Consider the following 27,689-nt stretch of genomic DNA (forward strand, 5'->3'; position numbering starts at 1 on the left):
TTCCCTCTGGGGCCAGGTGCTCTGCAGTGCCCTGGTGAGTCCCTGTGGACCACCTCCTGAGGACTCGGAGGATGGTCTGCTCCTAGGGAGGCCCCTTCCCATCCTGTCCCGCCCCCTCCAGCTGCCAGCCCCGCCCCCATTCGGCAGATGGGAGGTCGCCCCAGAGAAGAGGCAAGACCTGAGCTAGGACCAGAGCAGCAGGCAAAGGACGGACGAGGGCTCCCAGGTGGCTCGGAGCACCAGAGGAGGGGAGCAGGGAACAGGAGCTCGGGGACAACTAGGCCGAGGGCCCTCGGACAGCAAGCAGCCTGCCTGCAGGGCCCACAGGGGCCGGGGCTCCTGGAGAGGATCTGATGTCCAGTCCTTGCTCAGAGGAGCACAGGCCTCAGCCGAAGGGACCTCTGGCCACAGTGGGATGGAGGCTGGTGCTGCACACCTGTGGCCTGGCCTGGGCCTGCCTCGCCTCCAGGTGGCCTGGAAAGGACAGGAGGAGAGGAAACGGCACTTCCCTCCCAGCCACTCTCTGTCACTCAAAGTTAAACATCTCAGCCTCCTTCTCCTTCCAGAAGGCAAAGCTCCGGTCAATGTAGCCACAGATGTCCTCGCTGTTGAAGCTGCCCCGCTGGGAGCCAGACCCCAGCCGCTGGGCAGGGGACTCCGGGCCACTGCTTGGGATGGTGGCAGAAGGCAGTGGCCCCAGGGGGGTCAGGCCTGACTTTCGACCAGGCTCCGTGTCCCGAGTGGCACCCTGGCTGGAGCCAAAGAAGCGAGCTTTGATGTCCTCAAAGCCATCAGTCCAGGTGCGGCGGCCAGCCGCCACCTCATCAGTCACGGCCTTGTGGAAGGCACGCACAGCCTCCCAGCCATGGGCACCCAGGTGCTCAAAGACCTCGAAGCACAGCAGGTGACGCATCTTGCGCTCCTCGGCCGGCAGGTCGCACTCCAGGAGCTGGAAGTAGCCCAGCATGAAGAGGTCCAGTGGGAGGCTACTGTAGGGCACAGGAGCCCCATTCACGTGGGGCAGGAACTGCTCAGGGGACAGGGGACTGCGGGGCCGCCGGCTCAGCCGCCGTAGCTGCCGGGCCGGCACGTGGGCCATGATGGCCTTCCAGTTGCCCAGCAGCTGGGTGATGATGCTCCGCTGCGGCCACAGGTGGCTGAGCCGGGGGTCCTCACTGGGCAGCAGGGAGGGCGCCCGAGGGCTCCTGGCCACCTCCTGTCCCCGTGGCCCAGCTTTGCGGGCCTCCAGGGTCCTGCAGGCCGCCGTCTTGAGGGCAGGTGTATAGGCTGACTTCTTCCAGTGGCTGAGGAACAGCATGACGATGCGCTCCTTGCGCAGGCTGGCTGAGTCCAGGCTGGGCACGGCACCCGCCTCCGAGGGGGCCTCCTCACAGCTGATGCCTGAGTCACTGGCCTCCTCTGTGTCACCTGGCCCAGGCCCCCCTCCCGTTGTGCTGGCTCGGGGCTGCAGGGGAGCCGGGCAGCAGCCTCTCAGGCACTGCCCAGGCTGGGCGGCCAGTTCACAAGGGCTCAGGTCTGAGGCACAGGGCTGTCCAGGGGCCAACTCAAAGTTGCCACGCAGCACTCGCACAGACACCCCGCATTCCTGGATCTCACGCTGGGCCTCGCTGCGAGGGGGCCTGACTGCGGCACCCCCGCGGGGATCCTGCAGGGCCTGGGTGGCCGACTCCTCGCTCTGCACCAGCCCGTTCACACCCTTCAGCAGCAGGGACATGCTGCGCACCAGGCGGCTGATGTGGCTACACCAGAAGGGCAGAGGCTGCCCGCCAGGCACGGCCTCCCCAGTCTCTGCTGAGTCCGTGGGCTCAGCCACCAGGGCCAGGGCCTGATCTTCCTCCAGCCCAGGCGCCCGGGGCAGGAAGTGGCTGTTGACGGTGATGCTGACCAGGGGCTCAGGCAGCAGGGCCTGCAACTCTGCAGCCAGTCGGCCCAGCTCGCTCTCGTACTCCTGGCAGCGGCGCCGGAGCTGCAGGTCTTCGATCTGCTTCTCCAGGTAGACCAGGTCGTCCTCGGTCAGCAGCTCCCCAAAGGGGCCCAGGACCGCTTGGTGGGCCTGCGAGTACCGCCAGGCCGCCTGCTCCAGGAGGCCTGGGCTCCCACTGTCATCCTGGGCACAGGAAGGGGAGTTAGCAGGGCCACGGCCCATTCTGCCGCGCACTGGGGAGCAGGTTTGCTCCTGTGGGTCACAAGTTCCCTGGCATGGCCCAGTTCCCAGCCCCCCTACAGACCCAGTCCAGCCCCTGGCCCTTATCTGACCTCAGAAAGTAAGCCAGGTGCTGGTTAGCACAGTTTGGGGTGCAGCTGGAGGGCACAGGTCCCCCCCACAGTTGGAGGTGCCCCTGCTCTGCGCCCTTCGGGGTCCTCCTAGTCTCTCCCACATCACCATGGTTCATGCTGCAGCTCCCCAGACCCTTCCCAACAAACCCAGGAGCCTTCTGTATGTGGACGGCAGACAGGGCAGAGCAGGACAGGTGGCTGCAGTCTTCTGCTCTGTCCCCTCCTCATCCACTATCCTGAGTACTGTCCAGCCCACAAGGACCTGTGCAGGGACTCCTAGCCTTCAGTCAGGCTGGGACTAAGCCCCCAGCCCCTTCAGCCCACCCACCCTCCATTTCCCTGAGTTCTCTGCTCTGTGGAGCCCCTGGGGCCCAGCCCGGGGCCAGGACTTGGATGGGCTTCCTGGCTGTGGTGGAAGGCCCCTGCCCCTGGCCACCTTGCTCGGCCCTGCACCCTGACAGGCTAGGATGGGCTGGGCCTTAGACTCCACTCTCCTGGGCTCTGGAGCCTGCACCTGTGGCAGGAGTGAAATGAGGGGTGCAACTCGGGGCAGGGCTTTTACGAATTTAGCCGCAAGTGGCTGCTGCTTTGAAGGACAGTGCAGCCCGAGCCCCCAGACAGTGTTCAGACAAAACTGTGGACTCAGCAAGACCCCAGAACCACTGTCGGGGAGCCTGTAAAGATCCGGGGAGATCACAGCCCTCTGCTCCGACTCTCAGCAGGGCCCCAAACACCTTCCCAGGCCTGTAACATCTGCCCCTTGAGCCTCAATTCCACTGCCTCTCCGTCCCTCCGGGTGGACTAGCAGCGCCCCAGCCTCCCGCTGCTCCTCCCCTGAGCCAGCCTTTCCCACCCAGGGCTTCACTCTGGCTCCCATCGCCGAGAATGCAGAATGCGCTTGACCCACGTTCCCTCAGCGCCCTCCCAGCCCCTGCTCAAGGTCACCTTCCCCGAGAGGACACCCACAGGTAGAGCTCCCCTTGCAGGGCTTGACTCTTTGGTGGGGGAATCACCTCATCCCTGCCACCGCGTGCACCTGCCCTGTGACCTCCCTGAGAGTCCAGGCGGCAAGGAGGGGGCAGGGCTTGCCCGTCCCTGACAGGACAGGGCGGGCACTAAGTCAAATGGGAGAGCAGGAAGCACAGCCTGCCCCTGCTCTGCGTCCTCCGCCTGGAGCTGACTCTGAAGAGGAAGCTGAGTCCCAGACAGTTTGCAGGGGACACCCTGGTCTCGGCCTCCACATCTGGACAGGGAGCCCGCCCTCCCCGTGCACTGGCCCCTCCCTGCCCCTTGGGGCGCACCTGGGCCTCGCGAGCACGGTCTGCGCCCAGGCGCGCCTGCAGCTTCCGCACCATCACCTGCCGCTTCCACTCGGGGATGGGCCGGCCGCGCTCGTCCCGCGTGGGCACCAGCCCGTCCAGGTCTCCTGATGGCACACCGTCCAGCTGCAGCGCAGCCAGGCCATCGGGGGAGTCACCCACTGCTGACTCCGCTCCCTGTGCAGACAGGAGGGTGCAGTCACGGTCACACAGGCCCTAAGGTGACCCTGAGTAAGGGGACAGGACTGTGGACACACCCAGCTTGCCCGCCCAGGCACCCCTGGAGGACAGGCAGTGGGGGCCTCCGGCCATACCAGCATCCCACTCCCAGGACAGGAACCCCGGCAGTACAGGAGGGTCTGCTGGCCGCCAGCAGCTACCAGGGCCCTCCACCTCTGCAATGGCAGAGAGAAGGTTGCCCAGAGCAGGCTGTGGGGTGGCGGGGGCAACAGCTGAATCCCACACTGCAAAACCTGCCTCATGTGCTGCGAGGGCTCAAGCCCAGCACAGGGGAGCATCCCCAGTCCCACCAGGACCTGTTGGGACCCCGAGGGCCCAGGAAAGAGCAGCAGGGAAGGGGAGCTGGCCCAGGCCCTGAGGAGGGGCAGGTGCCAGGCTGCTGCTCTGTGCTGTGGTCGCAGCTTCCAAAGAGGGCACAGGCATCTGTGAGTTCAAAGGTCAGGTTGAGGGGCCTGGGCTACAGGACTCTAGGATGACAGCCAAGGGTCCCTATGCTTTGTACGTTGAGGTGGCAAGTCACTGCCACCCTGAAATTCCCCTCTCCTCAGAATTCAGTGCGCCCATAGCCAGCCAGAGTTGCACCTGGTGGCAGGTGGGGCATCTGCTCTTGGAGGAGCAGCCTGGCCACTCTGGGAGGACAGTGAGGTGGCTTGGGTTGGCTGGGGGCCTTGGGAGATGAGGATGCTGGGGGGAGGGACGCACCTCAGGAGCAGCCAGGGCACTGGTGGTGATCTGTGGGAGGACTGTGCGGGCCATCTGCTCACTGGGGACAGGCTGATTGTGCTGGCCAGGCCAGGAAGGGCTGAGAGTCGCTGCTGCTGAGAAGGGAACAGAAAGGGCAGGGGCACAGGGAGTGGAGAGAAGCTCAGAGCCCCTGGACCTAGGGACAGGGCTAGCCCCTGAGGGAGCAATGTGCTTGGAGCCAAGGACACCACCAGTCCTGCCCAAAATGCCCCTTGGTCCTGGGCACACTGGTCAACACCGCTGGACTCCTCACTGGGACATCAATGGAGCATGATGCATGGAGGCCCAACAACCTAATGCAACCCGGCCAGACCCCAGAGCTGCCCACTTACTGTCCCCAGTGCCCCGCCCCACTACACACACATACCAGTGCCCCAGCCCAGGGTAAGAAACACCTCTGCATGGTGGCCTAAGCAGACACACACACACACGCACACGCACACACATACGCACACGCACACACATACGCACACGCGCACGCAGACACACACACACACACGCATGCAACAGCTCCCATGCCCTCGAGGTCCTGAGGCAAGGTCACAGGCCCCTCTACACTCAGGCCTGGTGGGTCCTGAGGTGTGTACTCACCTGTGTGGCTCCTGAGCCCCGAGCCACCTCTACTTCTGTCCTCCAAGGAGAGTCTTGCAGCTGACAGTGGAGGAGGTGGGAATGGAGGTGGCGGGGGTGTCATCAGGACTGGCACCTGGGGGTGGACAGGCCTGGTCAGTGGAGGCTCAGGTGGGCCTTGACTTGCACTCACCCAGATCTGCCAGGCAGGAATGCGGCATCCAGTGGGCAGCCCTGGGCCTTCCTGGAGCCTATGCATCCCCGAGAAGTGTTAAGGGAGCGTGCAGGAGGGAGGGCCAGGAGCCGCCCACCGCTCTCTACCTGCTCTGTGCCAGGTGACCACCCTCCCCAAACACCCTGAGCTCTGTCTGGGAGCTGGGGTTCACTGTGCCCTCCACCTTGACTATCCCCCACACCACCTCCACTGAGTGACCTTGCATCTCAAGGCCCGGCTCAGAGGCTCCGCCTAGAGCAGCTTACCTTGGGGTTAGGGCACTGGGTCAGGGCTTGGGTCCAGGAGCACACACACACACACACACACCCCTGTCTGGACCTACCTGAGACCCGCCTGGACCCTATCGACCGGTCTGTTGGTGTCTCAGGTGGGAGGCTTGGTCAGAGCTGGCAAGGGCTCGGGGAGGGCAGTGGGCCAGGAGGAGTCCCTGCTGTGCCCATCAGTCCATTTCTAGGCAAAGACTGGTTCTTGGAGCACAGGTTATGCTGCAGGGTGGCCAGCAGAGCCTGACTCCAACCCCAATTTTTGGCCCTGGGCCCAGCTGCCCTCTCAAGGAGACTAGCCTGGGGGCGACCCTGCCTCCCGTGTCCTCCCAGGACCTCCAGCTAGGCTTTGCAGCCCGTTGGTTTAAAGCTGAGAGTCGAAGACTGGCATGGTCTTGGCGCCATAGTGGGCCCAGTTCTAGCCCTTAGTCACAGGCCATCCAGGACCTTAGTTCACAAGTCATGGGGAAGGGGACGAAGCCTGAGACCCCATCTGCCCAGCCCCCACGCACCTTGCTCTCTCCAGGAATTTGTGCAGGGAGCCCAGGAGCCTCCACACGTGTGGCTGGGGAGAGTCTGCCAAGCCCCAGCCTGGGAGCACCTTAGAAGGAGGAGCTGGGCTGTGAAGCCCAGGAAGCTGCAGCCACCCTGGGCTCTCAGGGGCTGGTGCAGCCACCGCCCCCAGGAGTGGGAGGTGGCACATGAATATTTGAAAGCCGAGGTGTCAGGTGGCCAGGAGGGCTGGGGCTGGGTGGGGATCTCTTACCAGAGGGCCTTAACCCTCCAAATGGCAGGGGCTGGGGAGTGGACCCTCTGGGGAAATGGGAGGCAACACTGAAATCCTTGAGCCCATGAGAAGAGAGACCACCCAAGGTCCCACAGCTGGGACACAGCAGAGGGTCAAGTTTTCCTGGAGAGCCCAGCCTTTGCTCCTGCAGGCCCAGAGCTCCCTGGGTGTGGAAGTTCTGGCCGTGGAGGAAGAGGCGGGGGCCAGCTCTGGGGAGAGTGGCATTAGGGCCTATGCAAAGCCCTGGCTGCCCTCCTCTGCACCTCTCAGGCTGTTTGCAGGGAGCAACCCAGAGGGACAGGGGCAGGTTGCTCATTGCTCACTCTAACATGGTGGGGGGCAGGTTGCTCATTGCTCGCTCTAACATGGTAGAGGGGGCGGGGTCCTGGACACAGCATCCTCAGCTGAGACTCAAGCGCATTGTGGCACAGCAGGTTGCTTCCTCTGGGGCCTGGAGGGGCCAGGGGACCCTGCTGTCAGCGGGAAGGCAAGAAAGCACCTCCCTACCTCACCCACAGAAGAGCGAGGGTTCAGCTGGGCTGGCAGCAGCCCCTCATGCTGGAAGATGGAGAGACTGGACTGGACGTTGGCCTGACAGGGGCACTGCCTGGCTCCAGTGCATTCCCTACAGCCTGGGGACCTTGGGTTCCTTGGGCTGAGCCCTACTGCACTCCTTACCACCCAGAAGCCCTGGGAAGACACTCAGGGCCTCGTGTCACCTGTGAGTCCGCCACTGGAAGGAGAGGAACTCGGGTGCTTCTGGCAGGGTCCTGGCCCATTGGCCTTCCTGCGTCCTATCAGTCCTCTGAATGTCAGCTGAGACAAAGTCAGTTGTGGTGTCCCCAGGTGATGAGAGTCACCACACCTCTCTTTTAAGGCCCTGACACTGAGAAAATCCAAAAGGATTGGAGGGAGGGAAAAGGTCAGTGTCCCGTCCTTTGGGGTCCTGAGAGTTGGGCACATGCTGCCCCTGAGTCCCAGCATTGAACCTTGTCCCCGAGGTTGGGGTCACCCTGGCCCCAGGCCCTGCACCTCTCTCCTGGGTTTCTGGTGAGGATTGAGCGCTGCTGAGCTGGCCATGCATTATACATGGAGGCAGTGTGGTGAGCTGGGTTACAGGCTTGTAACGCCACCCAGGCTGAGAAAATCATGACCTGCAGATGGGCGCTGGACACCGATCGCCACAGCCGAGATTCGATTACTGGCCAGGCATCCAGGCCCCACTGTTTCCTGGACAAAACGCTGCCCAGAGGAGTCTCTCCCTCTCTGGGCCTCGGTCTTCCCGTCTGTGAAATGAAGGGGTTCTGGGCCTTCTGGACCTGGGCAGGTCGGCCTGTGCCAAGGTGACCTCAGCAGAGATGAGCACCACCTCTGTCCTCCAACAAGCCTTGAGCCCTGGTACATGGCGAGGAACTCGAGGCTCAGAGCCACTCAGACTCTGGAGTGGCCATGCCCAGGAAGAGCTGCTCCAGCCGTGAGGGGAGTGACACAGGGAGAGAGTAGGCTGGCCTGGCCCACCTGGACGCTGGGCTCTGCCTCCAGCTCGTGGAGGGCCACACTCGCTGTCCAGGTTGTTCCTGACCGCAGCTCCCGGAAGGAATGACCCTCCGGCTCCCACGGCCAGGCTGCCCAACTGAGGGGATGGGGACGGGGAGCAGGGATGTGCCTCCAAGGCTCCCCAGCCTCTGCCCATCCAGGTGAGTGAGATCAACCCTCCTGTGCAGAGGGGCTTCTGAGTGCCACGTGCCAGCCTCGCACTGGGCAGCAGGTCCTGAAGGGGGTGTCTGCCATGGGGCAGGTCTCACCACTGACAGGCAGCCTTGCCCAAGTCCCCTGGGAGGAAGACTGGGGCTGTCCCTCAGGGGAAAATGAAGGATTTCACCACCTGTTCCTGGCCAGCGGGACAGCGGGCAGGCCACCTCTGCATATCGCATTTCCATCAATATTGCATCAGGCGCAGCTCTCGCCCCACAGCTGCCGGCCTGCCCCCCAGTGAGCAGAGATGGCGCTGCCAAGGTGAAGTGGGAGCCCTGGGGACGGTCCCTGCCGGCAGCAGAGCCTGGCACCCTCTGCTGTCGCCACCACTCTCCAAGGGAGAGGACGGGGATGGAGCTTGAGTCCTGATCCTGAGCTCCCAGACACTCTGGTTACACACCAGAGACCCCCAAGGCCACGGGTCTTGGAGTGCAGGAGCCAGGCAGGTGTGGGCAGGACGGGGCTGCAGGTGGACATGCCGGACACGGCAATGTCCTCCAACTCCATGATGGGGACATGCAGGGGGCTCAGGGGCTCTGGGCGCTGTTGCTGCCTTGAATCCCATAGTACAGCCAGGACCAGAAGAAACCCCTAGGAAACCTGAGAGGGACTGAGCTCCACCGGCCCAGGTGTCAGGAGAGCAGGCAGGACCCCTCCCCTGAGCAGTGGGGCAGCGGGTCTAGGAAGGGTGGCCAGTGTGACAAGGGGCCTAGGGGTGGAAGGCTGAGACCTTGCTTGGACAGAGATCTCAGGCCATGGGCTCCACAGTGTGGCAGGGGTGGGGACAGGGGCAGGAAGCCCGGAGGCCAGGCAGGGCCTGCCCTTTACAGCAGATGCTGTGCAGGGTGGGGGGCACCAGCGGTGTGGCTGCCCTCCCCACTGCCTACCTCTACTGCCGTCCAGGTAGGGCTGGGGGGCAGAGCCCAGGGAGGGTGCAGAAGCCAGGACAGACCACCATGGGCCTGTGAACATGCAGCCCTGACCACGCCCGAGACCAGCTGAGCTCCCGACTCTCCACCCATGCCAGAAAGAGGACCCTCCTCTAAACAACAGCCAGTGAGACACTTAGCCCCCAAAGTATCTCATCAGTATCTGAATTCTCGACTCTGAAACTACTACCTCGGGAAAAACCAGGGCAGGCAATCCCTGCAGCCTGTCCCAGCTGCCCTGAGGGTGGCAGGCAGGGCAGGTTTCAGGTGGTGGCCACGTGAGGACCGCCTGGCAGGCCTGGAGGCTGGGAGGACACTGCCACGGTTGGGCCTGAATGCTCGGAGGTGATGCCCTCCAGGGAGGAGGAGGCACTAAAACCTCTTGATGAGACCCCAGTTAGGGGACCTCAATGCCCTCCTCTGACAGTGGGGTCAGGTGACCCTAGGGCATCTTCATGGAGGGAGCGCTGGCCACAACAGAAAACTGGCCAGCTGGGACTCGGTCATCATAGTGTCTGCCCTAGGCCTGGACAGGGAGGTGCCGGGGAAGAGCCTGCAGCTCCGTGCTCTCGGGTCCCTGGTCCTCCTCAGCCCAGCCCTCGCCACTGCCCGCCGGCCTGTCTGCGCCCGAGGGACCCACTTATCAGCCCCTCTGCTCCTCTGCCCTGTCATGGGCTGGGGCCGGGCTCAGCAGGACAACAAGGTCCCTGTCCTTGTGAACGGGAAAACTGGCTCTGGAAGGTGGGGAGACGGAGCGTCACACATGAGCAGGCACTGGGATGGGACATGCTGCTTCTGGGCTGCTTCAGGGCCACCTTGGCCAGGACTTGGGCCCTGGTCCCACCCTGGGTGTCCTCAGGCTGACAGAACATCCCCCGAGCAGAGCCCAGCCAGGAGGCCCCACCTCACAGGCGTGGTTTCTGTGGCTCCCAGGGAAGGCACAGCTGGCTGAGTTCCAGCCCTCACCGAAGCCTGGTTGCTGTCACAGTCCCTGTCCCAGCTGGCTGTATCTTGTACCAGCCCTGTCCTGACAAAACCATGGGCTATGAGGTATGTGCAGTGAGATCCAGGTAGGTAACCGGGGTCCCACCCCCCAGGCCTCCAGGACAGGCCTCCAGGACAGATCCCCAGGACAGATCCCCAAGGACTTACTGGCCGGGCCATCTCCCGCAAGTACTGGGCGCAGTCCTGGTGTCCATGGTACTCCGCCAGGTCTGCCGCCGTGTACCCGTCTTCATCCCGCAGGGAGGGGTCCGCGCGGTGGGAGAGCAGGGTCTGGCAGCACTGAAGGAAATGGGGCACCTTGGCTGGCACAGCTCCCGGGGCCAGCTCACCGGCTCGACGCACAGCCACCGCGGGAGGAGCTCTGAGCCTCGCCCCACAGCTGCCCTGGCCTGAGCTAAGTGCTGGGGCCCACAGAGAACAGAGGCCTGGGCTGCAGGCAGCAGTTGCCCCTGCCAGGGCAAGAGAGGAATCTAAGGTGCAGAGGCCGCTCTTCTGGGGCACAGCTGTGAGCAGGCCAAGCTGGACTCAAGCCAGGTGGCCAGCCCAAATGCAGCCCAAAGCTACTGTGCCCCAGGCTGAGATGCAGATGGGGTCTCATTTTTTCAACCAACCCTCAGGGGTGTGTCCCATTTATACATACTGGGGCTCAGGAGCTTAGAACCGGCCACCTGGAACTCAGGGCCTTCATCTCAGCTAGCTCCTTTCTGGAGGTGAGGGAGGTGCCTTCCCCAGGTGGCCTTGCACTTTCCAGAGCCCTTGCCCAGCCCCAGGCCCTGGCCAGCTCCTCCAGTGCCAACCTTGACCCTCAGGCTCTGAGCAGGGCTCAGGCCTGAACCCAGGCCATGCTACCTCACCCAGCCAGCCCAGGGGCCTGGGCCTGCATCCCCTGGGGCCCCCACTGGAGGAAAGCAGGAGAGGTTGGAAGGAGCAGAAGGCTATAGGACACTTGGGCTTGTGAAGGACTCAGATAGGAGCCTCAAGAAATAGTTGGCATTTATTCTGTCCATATGAATTCTGCAAGTATTTGTCCTCTTTGTGTGTGGAAGAAATACAGAATGTCACTTGAACTGAGTGACGTTTTTGGTTTCCTACACTGTGTGCCCTTGACCTAGAGTCTGCTTTATGACTACCCCATCAGGGCCTCATCTTCCTTCGTTCATCTTAAACTGGATTGGACTAAAAAGGCAAAATCCCAAAGGAACCGCTCCTCTGGGGACTGCAGAGGGTCCCTGTGAGCTGCGATGGAGGGTAGGCCTTGGGTGCACCACGCTGGGAATAAATGCTGACCTAGGTGGGCATGAAGAGGTGCCTGGCAGAAGGGCCAGTGGAACTTGACCTCGTCCTGGCTCTACCACTTGCTGGTCAGTGAAAACGGACACAATACTGGGCCTCTGAACACCACCAGCCTCCCTGGCCCCACTGTGCCCATGGCAGCCGGCCAGCAGCTGAGGGCCACTGTGGCCCCAGGGAGAAAGCCTGCTCCCCAAGACCCGTTAGCCGAGCCAGCCCAGAAGCCATGAGGTGGCCAGTGTGCCGGCAGAGGAGGACAGGCAGGGTGGGAAGAGCTGGGCCCAGTGGCCCTGCCTGTCCACAAGAGCAACGCAGGCACCGGCACCTCTGCAGATTCCCAGGCGCAAGAGCAGTGGATGCCGAGTGGAGGCCCTGAGTCGGGCTCTGGTCCCGCTGCGGGGTACACTCCTCCATGACAGCTGTACTCCTCAGGGCTGTGCAGCCTCCCCCTGACTCCGGCAGGACTTCTCCATTCTCATTGTGGGGCAAAGGTGACCTCAGCTGACAGCCAACGTGTGACCACGCCCGTGGACCTTTACTAGTGACTGCTGAGATGGTGACTGCGTGTAACTCTCATGTACCACGAGACGTTCTTCGTCTGTCCCCAGCCATTTAAAAACACGAGAGCCCATTTGTTAGCTGGTGGACCATAGGAAATCAGGCAGTGGGCCAGGATTGGTCAGTAGGTGTGGTCTGTCCCCAGCCTGCAGGGTTGCTAGGGCAGGGATGAGAGGATGTCCTGAAGGCTCTCTGGCCTGTGGCCTGATGTGGCCAAGGGGACAGGAATGGAAAGCTGGCTAACTGATACAACAAGGCCCAACATGCACGTAGTGCCAATCCCGGGAGAGGAGAGACCGTGGGCAGAGGCGATCGCTGAGAGAGAATGGCTGATGACTACAGAGCGGGGCACACACCAGAGCACAAATTCAAGAATTCCAAAAACCTAAAGTGGGATAACAAAGGGCAATCCCTCTCCAGACCTCTTCCACTGAAACTGAGGAAACCCACAGGAGAAGAGAAAGGGTGACCTCGGGAGGGAGGCGGCTGGCGGCCGCCTCGGCACAGTGCTGGACATGGGGGGCAGGCGTGGCGTGCTCAGGCACGAGAGGAAGCGACGGGAAATCACCCACTGCCACCTGCACTCAGCACAGAGGCTCCTCGGTACTGGAGGTGAAAGAAAGAGATTTTGAGGCAAACCAGAAGAAAGAAAACAAATAGTTGGTGAGAAGGCTGAGCGGAAGAGCTTCCGTGGGCAAAGCCTGCAAGAAGGAAGAGGGAAGTAGTGAATTTGCAGAAAACTTAGACAAAGTGTTGTATTCATTGACTGAATAAAGACGATAATGCCTACAGGATTTTAAAAGCTGTAGACATAAGACCCATCAAGAACGGCCTCCCACACCTGTTAGACCTCCTGTCATCCTGCCCTCTCCCTCCTGCCCTCCCACCCGGCCCTTGGCCTTGTTGTGGAAAGCCAAAGGCCTCTGGCGGGCATCTGGAGCTGCTGGGACCAGTGTGTCCACATCTGGAACAAGTTTTCCATGCTGAGAGACGAGACCTTCCCACGAGATCTGCCGTCACCTGGTTCCATGGGAGAGACCTGTCTGATCCTCACGTCACTCTGGGAGTCTATTATTGTACAATTTCGTACCAGATGATAAAGATGTGCAAAGAAGGTCCCAAGGTCACAATGCCAGGCAATGGTGCAGCTCCCACCTCCTGGGGCTCCCAGGAGCCATGTTTTCCAAGGCACCCTGGACAGAGAGGAGCCGCAGACCCATGGAGGTGAGTCGGGGCAGGGCCCTCAGCCCCACCTGCACACCACCATTTCCACACCTGTGTACCATTCCAACACGGATTCCACAGGAGGTCGCATCTACCTGCGCACACAATTTTAAAATAATTACAGTTCTACCCTGAGAACAAAGATGGCTGCGTCAGGATCAGCTGGGAAAGAGAAATGGTCAGACAGGTGGACCCTGGCATCCTGTTCAGCTCCGTCCACTGCCTCTGAGCCACCAACTCTGTAGGTTGTAGAGACCAAAGCCCTGCACAAGGCTCCTGCCCACTGGAAGGCAAGAGAAAAAGCGTGGAGGGCCACCGTGAGGAGTCCCATGGCCACCTGTGCACAGGGGCCCATGCTGCCTCCAGTCAGCCCTCCTCTGAGCACACGGCTCAGCCACTTCAGACCACGGGTTCCTCGTTAGCTGATGAGTCCAGTAGCAATCTTTGCCACCATCTCATTTTGTAGTTGGAAGGAGTCACTATTCCCAACACTTTGGACGTCACTCTTTGACATTCTGACTTGCAGAATTGCTGCTGGCGCAACAGACAGGGAACTGTTGGAGACTCAGGCAGCAGGCTGGCACCACCGTGGCTGACGTCACTTTCAGGGGGCAGAGAGAAACAAAATACCATTTTCTCTCAATATTTACTTGGGAGAGGCTATGGTATCTCACACCTACCTGGGAGGACGCACTGGGGTGTGTGTTAGGTTCTAAACTTAGAAGATTAAATGTATTTGAAGTAGGTTTTGTACTCAGCTCAGATGATTAAAGGTAGGGTTTTTACCCTCCCTGCTGAACGAGCCATTAGGGACCCATGTGGGGTGAGGGAACAGTCTTCACCGGGCAGGACTGGCCTGGGAGTGCTGGTCCCTGACACTCCTGGCCACCACCACAAACCAGGAGTACACCCAGGCAATGCCACAGCCCGAGGGAACCCCCAGATTCCAAGAGCCCTGTGCATCGCCCCATGAGAACACTGATCCACGCCAGGCACTCTTGGGCCCTTGAGTCTCTGTAGGATCCTAAGCAAGTGCTCGGTGACACTGTTGGGTGGATCTGAAGGAGGGAAAGCAGGGAAGGGCGGTGGGAGTCAGGGACTCTGAGGAGGGGCTGACCCTGGGGGAACCAGAACTTCGTGGTCCTGGGAAGCTCACCATGGACAGTGGTCATGGGCCCCGAATGAGCGGTACATGCCCTTCCTTGGATTGATGGGTAGAGAGCTGCCGGTGGGTCAGAACCACACACCAAACCCAGAGGCACTGGCTCCACCTGTGTTCCCGCACTTCCACTTAAACCTTGTCCATGAGGGACCTTGGGGGACCATGCCCTGTCCCATAGCAGCTTCTGGCTCTGTGGCTGGCCCCCTCGGAACAAGGTCAAAGTCACCTGCTCAGGATCCCACAGCAGCTTCCAGTGGCCCTTTTACACCACAGTCAAGCCAGTGTTGGGCTCCAAGACCTCCGCCCAGGCTCCTCTCCTGTCCCCCAGCCCCGTCTGCTCAGCCCGGCAGGCCTGGCACCCCCACCCTCTGCAGGAAGCTGTGGGCTGAGCTCGCTCCCCGCACTCACAGCTGCCTCTGTCCAGCTCTGTGAAGTCACTAGAGTCACCGAGCTAATGCTCTTCACACTCTCCAAACCCACCCTGAGAAACGGCCCTGAGAAACGGCCCTGAGAAACGGCCCTGAGAAGCGGCCCTGAGAAACGGCCCTGAATTGGGTGAGAACCCGTGAGGAGTCTGGCAAGTCCTTCTCAGGCTCCACCAAGGGCCCCGGCCGCCGGCTCTCTGGAGGTGGCAGAGCTCTCCTGGAGCGCTCAGCTGCTCCTGGGCCTGTTGCACCCCGTGGGCTCTGGTGGACTCACTCTCCGCCCCTGAGGTGGAAGCACTGTGCTCTTCGCCACCTTCAGCTGCCTCCGGATCTCCTGGGGGGACCTTGTGTCAGCGGCGCACGACCCAGCAGGTCCCGACGGGCCTGAGACTCACTCCTGACAGGCTCAGCTGACCTCGCCCCTGTTACTGACTCGTGCCTCTGAACTACAGGCACCAAGAAGGGGGAGATGGCCTTGAACTGGTTCTTGGACACATTTGGCGCTCCTTCCTGGGTATCTGGGGCCTCAGGCAAATATTTTTTACTGAGTTCTGTCTTAATACGTGATTTTATTGAAAATGTATTATAGTGCAATGAGGTACAACCTCCCAGCTACCAAGGGGCTCAATAATAAACAGATAAAACGTGCTGGCGAGACGGAGAAATAGGAGCCCTTCTACGGCACTGTGGGGATGTAAGATGGCACAGCTGCATGGAGATCACTCAAAAATGACTGCGTGATCCAGCAATTCTGCTCCTCCCGCATACCCCAAAGAACTGAGAACAGGCAAACTGTGTAACTTCAAGATTCAAGCAACAGCTTGCCCATGAATATTCATAGCAGTAGTATTGTCATCAGTCGAAAAGAGGAAGCACCTAAAATTCCACCAGGAGATGAATGGAGCCCGGTGCGGGGCCCATGCCTGAGTTCCCAGCTGCTCGGCTCAGGAGGCCGAGGCACAAAGATAGCAAGTTCAAGGCCAGCCTCAGTAACTAGAGAGGTCCTCAGCAACTCAGCAAGAAACTGTCTCAAAATAAGAAATAAAAAGGGCTGAGGGATGTGGCTCAGTGGTTGAGTGTCCCTGGGTTCAATCCCCAGTACCAGAGAGAGAGAGAGAGAGAGAGAAAGAGAGATGAATGGGTAACAAAAATAGGGTATTATTTAGCCCCCCAAAAGAAAGATGTTCTGACACCTGCTCTGACGTGGGTGAACCTTGAAAACACGCCACGCGACAGCCAGGCATGGTGGGATTCCCTTTGTGGGAGACATCACAAGTCAGTCCACACACGGGAAGCAGAGCAGGGCAGCAGCGCTGCAGGGCTGCGGGGGAGGGAAGCCTGCTTCCTGGACACAGAAGTTCCTTTGGGTGAAGATGTTTGGGGACTAGGTAGAGGCACTGGCTGCACAAGTGTCCCTGTGAGAAGGGCCGTGGAATGTCACTTTAAATGGTAAGTTCCCTGGCATGAACTTGACCTCAAATATACATTTAACACCCGCTCCAAGCAAAGCCTGCGGTTCTCGCCAGCCTGACTGTGAGGAGTCTGGTGTGGAGATGGCCGCAGAGCCCTCACCTCAGATTCAGTTGGCTAGGGTTCCAGTCGAGAGGTAGGGCGGTCACGAAAAGCACAAAGAGATTCAATGTCAGTGTGGTGGAGGGAAATAGCACGAGATGGTCTTTTAAATCCAGAGAAGACGGAGCGGCGGGTCCCTACCTGCAGGAACACAACCAAGGACGTCCTGCTGGCCTCGCTTGCCCCTGGAGCCCCAACCCCCGAGCTCCCCTCCCAGTGCCTTCTCCAAACTCACACAGAAGGAAAAGGACCATCAATGAGAAAGGAGAAAGGAGAGAACAAAATTAACCCCTAAATATTAGTAACTCACTGACTGTGAGTGGGTGAGATGAACAGTAGCTGGACGTCAGAACCGCAAGAAACTCAGAGAAGGCTGCCCATGTCCAGCCCGGGCACAGGCGCCAGACACTTAGAGAAGAAGAGGAAGGCGGGTGTTCAGAAGGCCCAGAGGAAAGGCTGGAACGAGGCTCACCAGGCCAGTGAGGGACAGAGAAGCCCGCAGAGCCATAGCAGGAGGGCAGATGAGATGGGCTTCAGGAAATGCCCAACACAGGGCAGGTTCGGGGACCCAGACAAACTCACAATCCAGACTTCAACACATCTCCCTCAACCCATTGGAGATCCAACACACACGAGTTTTTGTGTACACAGATTTGAAGAACACCCTTAACAGATGGCCGTAGAGTACACCTTCTGACCACAGTGCAACCGAATGAATTCCATAGCAGGGGCTGGGGCTGCGGCTCAGTGGTAGAGCGCTGGCTTAGCGTGTGTGAGGCCCTGGGTTTGATCCTCAGCACCTCATAAAAACAGATAAAATAAAGGTATTGTGTCCATCTGCAACTAAAAAAGAAGAAATCCATAGCAAACCGCTAGCTGGAAAGCCCTTGTGGTTGGGAATTAAGAAAGAGTGGTGGGTAATTCCTGGGGACAAAGAAGAGTCAAAAAGGGAATTAATTAGAAAACATTCTTAACCAAGAAACTACGAAACTGTGGGGTGCAGTCAAGCAGGACTTAGAGCAAGGTCCCCATCCTTAAGCAAGCACATAGAAAAGGGGAACCGTGGAGACACAAGGAGCACCCAGCCCCAGCCCTGGGGGCAGAGGGCTGAAGGTGAGTGTGGGTGTCAGCCAGGCAGGGGACAGATGCACAGGAGAGGGAGCGGTGCCTTAGTGGCTCAGAACGGGCCAAATCTGGCTGTTTGAAGAACTAAACACCGATTAGTCTCTGGGTGAGGCTGAACAAGATAGAAATGAGAAAAGCAGTAACTCAGATCATCGGGAAGGAAAAAGAAGAACCCGCAGCCCCTCCCGCAGTAGAGGATGAGGAGGGTCATCGCAAACAGCTCTGTCCTCTGCGTCGGACAACTTAGATGAAATTAGTTCCCAGAAAAATTTCTAGGAATAAAGCCAAAAAATATATAATTTACTGAATCAAAACACACACACACACACACACACACACACACACACACACACGAAAAACCTAGGATTTTATAATTAATACAAAGAATTATTTAAAACCTTCTTTCAAAGAAAATGCCGATCCAAATAGCTTCACTAGCGAGTTTTACCAGACATTTAAAGAAGAAATAAATCTAATAAAACCCAAATTTCCCAAAGACTAAAATCCTAAAGAAAACACCAGCAAAGGAAAGCTAGCTGCAAGTCAAGCAACCATCACGACCAGTGGACGTACCGCCGGAGCCAGGGCTGGCCTCAGCTGAGGAAGCCGTCAGTGCGGCCCGCTCCAGCACAGGTCCCCAGGAGACCCTGCATCCCACGTCCACAGCAGTCAGGAGGGGGCTCCGGCTCCACCATGGCTGACCAAGGGAACAGCAGACCACACAGAGGAGCACTGCTCAGCCTTGAAAAGGACACTCTGACCTTCGATCCACAGTAGGGACCTCGAGGACATTATGCTGGGTGAAGCACACCAGACACCAGGATGAGCACCCGGAAGGGAGGCGGGCCTGCCGGGCAGGGGCAGGGGCTTCACGGGACAGAGCCTTGGTCGTGCAAGGGGAGGAGGCCCTGGCCATCTGCTGCACTGCCCCAGAGCGTGTTTAGTGTCCCTGGACCTCCAGATGGTGGACGAGAGTATCTTTAAATTGCAATTAAAAATTTTGTAAAGAGTAGTCAGGGTAACTGCAGCACTCAAAGGAAAAAGACAGCGACATCGTGAAACATCAAAAAGACCACCGTCCCCAGCATGGTCGCAGGGACATTAGCTCGTTATTTTGAAGTCTTGTTTTTTTTTAAATGGAAAAAAAAGAAAAAACAGTCACAGTTGGCCGGGGGATAAGGAGGCTTGACTCAATGTCCTTCGTCCTGGGTGAGGTGCTGGTACAGAAAAGGGACATTAGATAAAAGCTGAGGGGAAATCTGGGTGTGGACTTTGCTAATAACACCATATGAATTTCGGTTCACTAATTGTGACAAGTGTCCTGTGTGGATGGAAGTCAGTGGCACTGGGGAATGGCCTGGGCGCGGGCATTCTGTGCTGTCTCCTCACGTCCTATGCACACCTGAAACTGCTGAGCTGCTCTAAGGTAAGAACATGCTTCACCTGGCAGGTGGGGGAGGAGCATGACCCCCCCATCCTGGACAGAGGGTCCAGGGAGCAAAGAGAGACCACCCACACACGCCACCCTGCGTAGGCCCTGCTGTACAGTCAGGGAGCGGGCATGAGACGCTGGACTGGGCAGTAGATGATACTTGAATTATTGCTAGATTTTAGACAGAATAATCCAGGTTGTGATTTTTAAACAACAGGTACACGTGGCTCAGGGCTTTGGTATTATGGAGGAAACCCTGGGATGTCCCTGATTTGCTCTCAGATAATGCCGGAGCGGGAAGGAGCTTGGTGAGCTGAGGACACTGGCTTGTGTGCCACCATGAAGGTCTTAGGAAGGAGTGCTCTGCTCTGAGCCCGGGTTTCTCCTCTTCCCCCAGGAGCTGCAGGGCTCCTGGCCGCCCCGTGACTATTTCATTTGCAGAAAGATCGGCTGCTTGGGAAATAATTGGACACCAGTGTCCTGGTCACCTTCCCTTGGTGAGCAGCCGGGTTTGTGGGGGCTGGGGCCACACAGCAGAGCTCAGTCCGAGCCCTTCCTGCTTCAGCTGCCTGAAGGGGACACGTGGCCCTCCCCAGCAGATCTGAGTGGAGACCCTTGCCACAGAACCTCTGCTTCCCCCAGCCTCTAAGCTGGCCCCTTCCCTCCTGCAGAGTCTTCTCAGGTGGAGGAGGAGGATTGCTGCAGGTGCAGGCTTCTTCTCAGGCCAGAGCTGCCCTGCTTCCTGTCCCTGCTTAGGTAGGGACAGAGCTGGGAGATGGTCAGCTGTGTGTGTCGGGAAGGGCTGAGGAGTGAGAGGAGGCCTGGGGCCCAAGGGGTGGAGAGCAGTGCTGCTGGGAGCTGGGAAGAGGGAGGGCTGGAGGGGAGGGCTGGAGGGGACTGGGGGGGACTGGAGGGACGGCTGGAGGGGAGGGGCTGGATGGGGGGCAGAGGGGAGGGCTGGAGTGGAGGCCTGGATGGGAGGGCCTGGATGGGGGAACTGGAGGGGAAGGTTTGAGGGGGGGTTGGAGGGGGGAGAAAGGGAGGGCTGGAGGGGAGGGCTGGTGGGGGGCACTGAAGGGGAGGGCTGGAGGGGAGGGACTGGAGGGGGGACTAGAGGGCAGGGCTGGAGGAGGGACTGGAGGATCTGACATTTCTCCACTCAGCTGCCCCAGCCACAGGGCTTCAGAATGACCCGGAAGCCAAGTGACACCATGGCGGTAATCAGATCTGAGCAGGCAACGGTGTGGCTGGGGCCCCAATGGGACCAGGAGGGAGCTGTGCTTTGCCCTGGGTGTGGACTTGTGTTGGAAAAAGGGCATTGCAGCAGGTACCAGTGCAGGGACATTGTGACCCCTCTGCAACACTGGGTTCCCCAGGTGGTTTTCTTGAGACCCAGCCAGGGAAGCAGTTGGCTTCAGGCTTCTAACCACTCACAACCTGGTGTGGGCCGAGGGCTGCCCCAGGCAGGCCACCAAGCAGCCTGGGACAGGCCACAGGGGACTTCTGTGCAAGGGGCAGGGCACATGTGCAGGAGGTGTGGAGACCAGGGCACGTGGCTTTGCACACATGCTGTATACCTGAACCTCGGTTTACCCATCTGCAAAAGGCCAAGGATGACACTTCCGCAGGGCTCAGAGGGCTCTGTGACACACTCGGGAAGGTGTCAGCAAGCCCTCCTGAGTGCTCGCTGCACCGCCCCAGCCCCAGCTCCTGCCACACGTGGTACCTCCATCTGCCCATTCTCTGCTGCGTCGTGCAGGGGCGTCCCACCCCAAGAGTCTCTCGTGATCGGGGCACCCATCAGCAGGAGCCGGTCTAGGATGGGTGTGTGGCCTCCGCGGGCAGCGAAGTGCAGGGCGGTGGCCCCCTCATTATCCCGTGTGGTCAGGCTGATGTCTGTGAATGTGACCTGCAGAGAAGTGCCATAGGGAATGGGCTGGTCAGCAGAGGCCAGCCTGGAGTGACCACTTCCAGAGAGGAGGGACATGGGGTAGCTCAGAGCTAAAGTGGGAGCTGACCTTCAGCTAGGCCTGGAGGTGGGGGCAATACTTCCCAGGAAGCCCTGGGACAAGCTGGCTTATATCATATGGCCACAACCCTAGGGCAGCATGGCGTCCAGGGTGAGGTGGGGACACGCGCTGCAGTGGTTTTATCTGGAGACCCCACAGTCCCAGGTCTTAAACCAAATGTCATGAAAAAGTGCCACATCTGGCCCCTAGGGGACAGACAATGTGTGAATGGCTGCTGGTGAAGGGAGCAGCGAGGAAGGGCATCCTCAGGTAAGGGCGGCACCACATCCTCCGGGCTTCGCAGCCCGGGCACAGCCCAGCATGAGGACGCTGCTAGGTGAGCCGGTGCTGGGACCCCTCCCCGCCTGGCCTGGAGCCTGGTGACAAGCACACGGGTGACTTGAGGCCAGGCCTGCTCTGGAGCCTCGCCTGTCCCCTGAAAGGGTGTCGTGGGTTCTGGTCCACAGCACCAGCCAGGCGCCTCCCAGGGTTGTCCCAGCCGACAGCCATGCCAGCCCTTTACAGGGTGACATGCTGAATGTATGTCTGGCAGGGGAGACGCCCAGAGAGGGTGGGCCGCAGGAGGTTCTGCCTCCTTAGGCCGTGGTGCCTCCTTCCACCCTCCTCCTGCCTTGAACGTGGCCAACTTCCCCGAGAGGAAAGGGCCAAGAAGGGCCGCCAGTCCCTGCCCTGCTTCCCCCTATGGGGTGGGAGGCCTGCAGCCCAGGCATTCCTGGCGGACCCCACAATCCAGTGTGTGTTAGAGAAAGGGACCCTGAAGGCCGTCCCCGCAACCCAGGGAGAGCGTGCGAGGCGGAGCCCAGCCACTTTCCCACCTGGAGAACCCCGCGGCCCGGGCCACTGCTTACCCTGGACCGGCTGCTCCAGCAGCACAGTCTGCGAGCCTCTGTGAGTGCCCCCCTCCTGCCCCCATGGCACCCACCACCCCAACCACAGCTGCTTCTCCCCCACAGCCTGCGGGTCACGTCCATGTGGCAGACATGGCAGCCCTGAGGCTTGCTGTGGGAGCCTGGAGCAGGCCCAGGGAGGGGACAGCATGTTTGGGGCTCTTCATATGGAGTGAGGCCACAGGCGGGGACACCAGGGGGGCCATGTGTGGAGAGCCGTGCAGCAGAACCCGGGTCCCACCCCCGCTCCCCAGGGTGACACTCCCTCAGGGAGGCACCAGGGCTGCCTCAGGCTGCCAGGGAGGCTGGGGCCATCCTTGCTCCTTCCCGGGTCTGTCCACTGATCAGTACACATGCCCCAGCCCTCCTGCTGCAGGCACAGGGGATGAGGGGATGGACAAAGGCCTGGCCCTCCAGGACTCCCAGAGGGTACTCTCCAGGGGGTAGAAGGTCCCTGACATTACATGATCAGGCTTGATGACCTGGGGGACACGAGGCCAACTTGAACAAGCACAAGGTGCAGCCTGGTCAAAGGCCCTGAGCTGGCAGCTGGGGCAGGAGCAGCAGAGGAGGAGGGTGGGAGGGGCGAGCGTGGGAAGTCTTAGCAGCAGGCTCTCCCCTCTCCACCAGCAGCCAGAGTGGCCTTCTGGAACGCCAGCAGATCAGCTCAGAGACCTCAATGTTCTCTAGCACCCTCAGTGGGGAGCCCAGGCTGCCCTCCCAGTCCATCTCCAAGCCCACGGGTAAGGTGCTCCCTTCTCCAGGAAACTGCTTTGGGCCCTGCCCAGCCCAGCTGCCTCCTGCTGTGCCCCCACTGCCACCTCCCTGGTGAGGCCCTCCCTCCCCTGAGATCCATCAGGTCTCCCATAGACCCTCAGAGCTCCCCGACAACCCTGCCAGGCTGGTATTCTGTTGTGGCATGGAGGTCCCTGCCCTCCCTGCAGGAGTCATCCCCACTGTCTCCATGCTGTGGGGCTCAGGGCTCCCTTCTAGGAAGGGGAACTGGCCTAGGGATTGGAGGCAGTGGGCCTGAACTAACAGATAAGGTGCCCAGGCCAGGCACTGTCTGTGGCACTGGTGACAGAGCACCTGGGGTGCCACCAACCCCAGCGCACCCTGGAGACCCACTGCTGGTGCCCAGGTCTGGAGGCCTCTGTGGTCACAGCCGTGGAGCCTGTGTGATGCCCCGCTGCCCTGTGGTCCCCGTTCCCGGTGGAGCCTCAGGCCCTGTTTATTGCAGGCCCGTGGACTTGGACGTCCTCCTCCCCAGCCCTGCACCCCCTTACCAGCCAGACAACGAGCGAGTAGTGGCCGCGGGCAGCAGCGGCATGCAGCGCACTCATGCCATCGAGGGCACGCAGGTGCACGTTGGCTCCGCAATCCTTCACCAGGAACTGGGCCAGGTGCAGGTGGCCCTCCTGGCAGGCCAGGTAGAGGGGGGAGGCACCACTGCGAGTCCTGTGGTTCACGCTGCTGCAGGGAGGGAGGGTTCAGAGGGAGCTTGGCCAGGGGCTGTGGGCAGGGCAAGATGGAGAGGAGGCGAAGCCCAGCCTCTGACCTGCTTGTGTCCATCTCCTCCCCATCACCTGTAGAGCTACAAGGCTGTGCTGTCCAAGATGGGGAGGGCCGGGAGCTGGCTCATGGGGTACAGCTGAGCCCACTCCCGGCTGCACTCCTCACCCCTGGCAGGGGCGATACTGGCCTGGCTAGCACAGTGGGGCCTAAGGCTGGCAGCCCCTTAACCATGAGCTGCCATGGGCTACCACGGGAGCCAAGGGCCACCATGAATAGCACAGGAGCCTTGCATACCCAGGGTTGGCACCAACATTTGTCCCCAGTGAGGATGGGCTGAGCAGCGTCTTAGAATCCGCCTAAACCCACTCTGCCCCCACACTGCACGTCCCCCCCAGCCAGCTGCAGGGAGGGCCAGTCCCCTACCAAGGCCAAGCCCATCCTCTGGTGACACACTGCACCCCTGGACCTCTGGCCCTAGCCATTACATACTGAGTTTCCACACTCCTTCCAGCTGCTGCCCCAGGGTTTGGGGGTCCTTGCCCCTGGCTGGGCTCCCCAGATGGCTGGGCATGGCTGTCCCCTTCCCTTCTTTCCTCACCTGGGGGCAGGTTATAAAATCAATCTTTTTAGACTCGAGGTGGTCAAGTCTTAGATGGAATCAACCCTCGGTCAACCCCCGAGCCCCCCAAGGGCTCCCCTCTGCCTCTGAGCACCTGCACCCTGCACTGCGCAGCCCTGAGGGTGAGGCAGCTGGGCTGAGGCTGAGCTGGGGGCCTCGCGCTGCCCTGGGAGTGTGCTTGCCAGGGCCACAGTGGTTGGTGGAGGGCAGGAGACCTGGACGTGGGACTCTGGGCTCCTCTGCTCTCCTTCTGTTTCTCTCACCCAAGCCCCAGCTCTGTCCCAGCCTGGCTCTGTCCTAGGTCCTCCACCTCTAGGGCCTTGAGCCAGGGCACTTGCTGGACAGGGGGCGCTCTCAAGAGTGCCCACCATCAGCCCCATGCAGAATGGATGAGTTTGAGCAATTTGGGATCCACCCCAGAGGGCCACTTCCCCCTAAGTGGCAGAGGGTCTGGTCACAGCCTTCAGCTGAGTGAAAAGCCTAGGGATCTGAACCTCCTTCCCCTAGTAAAGTTCCTGCCAGGACTAGCCTCAGCTCCTAGCAAGGTGCCCAGGACCCTGGGCACAGCCCTGGTCTTGGACCCACTGTGTACCTGCTCAGCCCATCCAGGGCTCCTTCCTTGGACTACAGAGCCTGAGCGTGACTTGAGGGGAGTTCCAAAGGGCTGAGTGTGCGCTGGTGCCCTCCTGGGGCAAGCTCTCCCACCAGGGCTGAACAGGCCAGTGTCCAGCATGGTGGCCGAGGAGCAGGCAGGTGGTGCAGAAAGTGGGTCTGGGGCTGCCGGAGTGTGCACATGGCCTGGTTCTGCAAATCTGCCCCCACAGTCAGTACCCAGTGGGAGTGCCCGGTGGGACAGGACACTCCCAGTTGTGTGTATGTGGTGATGTGTGTGTGTGCATGCCGGTATGCGTGTATGTGCTGATGTGAAGTCACCCAGCTCAATATTGGAAGCCGCTTTAAAAGCTGCGCAGGCCTGGGGCAATGTGGGTGCTCCGAAGAACAGCTGGAAGCCCACCCAGACTCTCCAGGTTGTTCACAATGGGACAGAAACAGGACACTGTTCTCAGCTGCGCTATCCTGGCTTGTCCCTGGGAAACAAGATGGACAAGCAGAAAGCTCCTGGCGGGGGTGGGGGCACAGGCAGAGGGCAGGCTTCTTGGTTGGGAAGGAAGGGACACACTGGGTGCCTCTTTCTTTCCTGCCCCGTCACCATGACAACTGTGACCCTCCGTGCTGGGCAAAGATGGGCAAAGGGTCATCACCAACTAGTCACCAATCCTGGCAGGTGGGCACAGGTCTCTGAGGTGGCCAGCTGGCCACCAGCAGGAGAGGTTCCTAGTGTCTGGCATGGACAGTGTAGAGGCAAACCCAGGCCAGCCTCCTAGTTAAACAACCTCTGCTCCCTTCAGGTGCCCACAAAGGTGCCCAGCTGCCCACACCAGGTGCTTGTTTTCCGCTCAGGCAACTGGCTGTCTTCACTGACCCGTCAGCGCTGCTGACCTGCTGTGCCTCAGGATGAAGGTCCTGCCCACGCCCTGTTGAGCCCCCTGTGCTCTCTCTGCTCATCTCCAGTCCCAGGCCCTCACCTGCGGTGGACGGCCACCAGGAGCTTCAGGCAGGTCAGGTCCCCGCTGACAGCGGCATGGTGCAGCGGCAACGCGCCCTCCAGAGTCTCCAGTGTGGCTTCGTGGCCCTCCTGCAACAGCCACTCCACCAGTGCCGGGTGTCCAAAGCGGGCAGCCAGGTGCAGCGGGGAGACGCCCGAGGCATCTTGGTCCTACCGAGGCACAGGCAGGGAGCAGGCCGGTGGCAAGTCCCAACCCAACCCGGCCAGGCAGTGCCACACGGCCAGTCAGCTGCTCAAGGCTGGACTTGCTAGGACCCCACACCACCCACAGCCCTGGCCCAGGAGCCCGTTTCCTCCCACGTTCCTCCGTTCCCCTCCATGGAGGGGTCCCCTGCTGGGACTGAGGGGGTCCTACTCCCAGAGAGGCAGGGTTCAGACTCAAGTCGAGGCTCGAGGGTCACATCCTGGGATCCTGCCCAGTCCAGGCCCTGTACGCCTTTTGGCTGTTGAGCCCTCTGCTCCAGGTCAGGAAGCAGCCTACTTGCCCAGTATGCCTGCCGGGAGTGTCCAGGACCCCTGTCTCTGGGCCTCTGCTCCTCCCTCCCTGCCCTGCCATAGGTCTCCAAGGCCAAGGAGCCTTTCCACCTCAGGTGTGGCACGTTCGGCAGCCGTGGGTGTCCGGGGGTGAGCAGAAGTGAATCTGGAATCGACACAGCTCCTGCCTGCTGCCCTTGGGTTATCAGAAGCTGAGGAGAATCTGTGCCGAGGCTGGAGCAGACTTCGGTGCCGAGAGGAGCCCTGACACGTCTTCCTCCCCCAGGTCCTAGGAGCTCCCGGCCACCCACTGCCGACCACTGGGTGGGGCACTAAGGCTTGCTCCCAAGAACCCAGCCAGGGTCTAAGGTCCTTCCCCTGCACAGAGGAGGGCAGGGCGGGCAGGGAAGGGGTGGGGCCCTGGTGGAAGTGCCTGGACAGTATGGTCCCTGAGACTCGAGAGCCCTCTCCTCACCATGACAGCTTCAAACTGCCCCTATAGCCTGGCAGATGCCACCAGAGCCTGAAGCTCTGAGCCCAAGTTTCTGCCGTGCCTCTTCCTGGATCCGTTTCTGGCCCTCTGAGAAACAGCCCAGCTGTTCAGGCCTGATCAGACAGGGGTCCTGCTCACTGGGGAGCCTCCCCTGCCAGGCCAAGTGCTCCAGACATGGCCAGGAGAGCCTGAGGAGCTACTCTGAGCTGGTACAGTTTAGGAGGTGGCCTTGTCTTCGAGGGCTCTCTGCTGTTTTGGGGGATGGGCACAGGGCAGACAGATGCCACTGGTTGAGAAAGAACCCAGGGCCACAGAGCCTGGTGAACGGGGCCTTCTGGGCTCTTGCTCTTGTTCCACCCCAGCAAGGTTCCTGGAGACGGGCTGCCGGCTGTCCCCTTCCTGCTCACCTGCAGCCCGCAGCCTCCATTTCGGACCAGCCAGCGCAGCTCAGCCAGGCCGCCCGTGGCAGCCGCATCGTGTGCCGGTGTGGCCCCGTTGTGGGCCCGCTGGTTACTGGGCAGCTGGGCTCGCTGCACCAGGAACTTGACGCAGTCCAGATGGCCTGTCCGGCTGGCATGGTGCACTAGCCCAGCCCCCAGAGCATCAGTGATGCCTGGGCCCAGGGCACCAGCCTCCAGCAGCCGCTCCAAGGTGGCCACATCCCCTTCCTTGGCGGCCACTATTGCCTGCTGCTCCTCCATCCTCTGGCCCGGCTCTTGGGGCAGCTCCTGAACAGGCCCAGCGGGGCTTCCTGTTTCAGGCGTGAATGAGGCTGCCGGCTCTGGTTACATGATAAGCAGAGCACAGGGCAGATGGGAGGCGGCAACAGGCTGGTGCAGGGGTGGGGGCAGGCCCAGGGGACCAGCTCTTTCCAAGCCACTCCTACAGTCCCCCAGGGCCAGGTGCCTGGGGCTGCAGAGCGTGGAAGGCACACAGAGTGGGAGAAGGGCTGCCCAGGGTGGGCACCATCCAGCGAGGGGAAGCCTGGCCCTAGCCCAGACACTGTCCTGCCCAGCAGCTGGAACCTCCTCCTCCTGCCAGGGCCTTCATCTCACCTGCAGTGAGGCAGGAGGAAGCACACCAGGTTTCTCTGCAGGACGAGTCTCAGCAT

The 27,689-nt window shown here is 60.6% G+C and overlaps 1 protein-coding gene across 1 annotated transcript; it reads right to left on the minus strand.

Annotated features, from left to right (window-relative positions):
• Positions 1–526: 526 nt before the first annotated feature.
• Espnl (espin like) lies at positions 527–27,279 on the minus strand. Its single transcript, XM_027951703.3, has 9 exons — positions 26,986–27,279; positions 25,571–25,761; positions 23,137–23,323; positions 20,660–20,842; positions 10,293–10,424; positions 5,193–5,307; positions 4,560–4,672; positions 3,600–3,794; positions 527–2,128 (listed from the first exon to the last, which is right to left on the minus strand). The coding sequence occupies exons 1-9, from the start codon at positions 27,277–27,279 to the stop codon at positions 527–529; spliced, it is 3,012 nt and encodes a 1,003-aa protein (XP_027807504.3).
• Between the last annotated feature and the right edge of the window lie 410 nt (positions 27,280–27,689).

Source organism: Marmota flaviventris, chromosome 11 (assembly GCF_047511675.1).
Source record: "Marmota flaviventris isolate mMarFla1 chromosome 11, mMarFla1.hap1, whole genome shotgun sequence".
Classification (NCBI taxonomy): Eukaryota; Metazoa; Chordata; class Mammalia; order Rodentia; family Sciuridae; genus Marmota; species Marmota flaviventris.

Coding starts and splice junctions, on each gene's coding strand:
- Espnl (XM_027951703.3), bottom strand. CDS start 27,279: ATGGAGGAGCAGCAGGCAATAGTGGCCGCCAAGGAAGGGGATGTGGCC. Junction 23,324..25,570: donor CTGGTGGCCGTCCACCGCAG/GTGAGGGCCTGG, acceptor CCCTCCCTGCAG/CAGCGTGAACCACAGGACTC. Junction 10,425..20,659: donor CAGAGAATGGGCAGATGGAG/GTACCACGTGTG, acceptor CATTTCCTTCAG/TGCTGCCAGACCCTGCTCTC.